Source organism: Emys orbicularis, chromosome 18 (genome assembly GCF_028017835.1).
Source record: "Emys orbicularis isolate rEmyOrb1 chromosome 18, rEmyOrb1.hap1, whole genome shotgun sequence".
In the NCBI taxonomy this organism is placed as follows: domain Eukaryota; kingdom Metazoa; phylum Chordata; order Testudines; family Emydidae; genus Emys; species Emys orbicularis.
Genome location: NC_088700.1, coordinates 22231860 through 22232930, shown reverse-complemented (window position 1 = coordinate 22232930; position 1071 = coordinate 22231860). Strand labels below are relative to the sequence as shown.

The 1071-nt window shown below is 63.7% G+C and overlaps 1 protein-coding gene across 1 annotated transcript; it reads right to left on the bottom strand.

The window, feature by feature from the left end:
* Positions 1-274: 274 nt before the first annotated feature.
* On the bottom strand, positions 275-781 carry RNF224 (ring finger protein 224). Its single transcript, XM_065419002.1, has one exon. The coding sequence runs from the start codon at positions 779-781 to the stop codon at positions 275-277; it is 507 nt and encodes a 168-aa protein (XP_065275074.1).
* Positions 782-1071: the final 290 nt, after the last annotated feature.

The window sequence follows — 1071 nt, the reverse complement described above, 5'->3', positions numbered from 1 at the left end:
CTTGATACCCTCCCTCATCAGGAATGACAAAACAAACACCCAGGGGCTGCAGCGGGGCCATGCTGGGGGAGCTGTAAACCCTACAGACAATTCAGGCAGTAGGACATGCTGCCCGGGTGTGGCCTGAGAGGAGTGCCCGCACTCTGTGAGGGGTGGCTCAGAGACCCAGTCTGGTCCTACCTGCAATCGCTCTCTGCCCAGCCAAGTTAGGGGTTCTCGTCACACCTTCCAAACTTGGCAGCCCATCCCCAGCCTGGCCCTGGGAACAGCCTGCTTAGCTCTCAAAGTCAGCCATAGCCCCACAGCACAGGCACCGTCCGCAGCAGCTGCTTCGGGGGAACTGCGGCTGGGGCACCGTCTCCTGGCAGAGCCCCAAAGGCTGCTGTGTGACCGGCTTCTCTTTGGAGGACGCCTTGAAGGCTGAGTCGGCCTCGGGCCTGCCAGCCGCCCGGGGCTGCTCCTTCTCAGACTTCACCGCTAGGAACACTGCCAGGTCCAGGTCGAGCATGGTGACGCCTCCGCGGGGCGTAGGCGTGCTCTGGCGGCACTGCGGGCAGGGGATCCACCGTTGCTCATTGGCTATGGCGTCGAGGCGCTTGATGCAGGCCTGGCAGAAGGTGTGGCCGCAGTAGAGCCGGCGCGGGAGCCTGCTGGACAGGTTGTAGGAGGAATAGCAGATGATGCAGTCGATCTTATGGCTGCCTCGGCTGGGAGGGAGGGAATCAGCCTCGGCTCCAGGCTCCGCATCCTCTGCGCCGTCCCTGCCCAGGGTCTGAGACATACTGGGGAGGGGCAGGAGAGAGGGGCCCGTCAGACACCTGGAAAAGGGCTTCAGGCTGCAGAGAGCGGCCTGTGCACAGGTGCAGCGGCTGTGATGGGCTCAGGGCAGTGAAGGGCCCAGAGCCAGGCTGCCTCCCTGAGGGGCCACACAAACAATGGAGTGGGGGAGAAAAACAGCTGCTTCGGGGCAGAATTTGCCAGCCCATCACATGGGAAATCCAAGGCAGACAGGGCGAAGAACGCAGGCCTTGTGGCCAGGGTGTGCGGGTGGCGGGAGGTGTCCCAGCAGGG

Excerpts from the sequence above, each read along its gene's own strand:
- RNF224 (XM_065419002.1), bottom strand. The coding sequence starts at position 781 with ATGTCTCAGACCCTGGGCAGGGACGGCGCAGAGGATGCGGAGCCTGGA.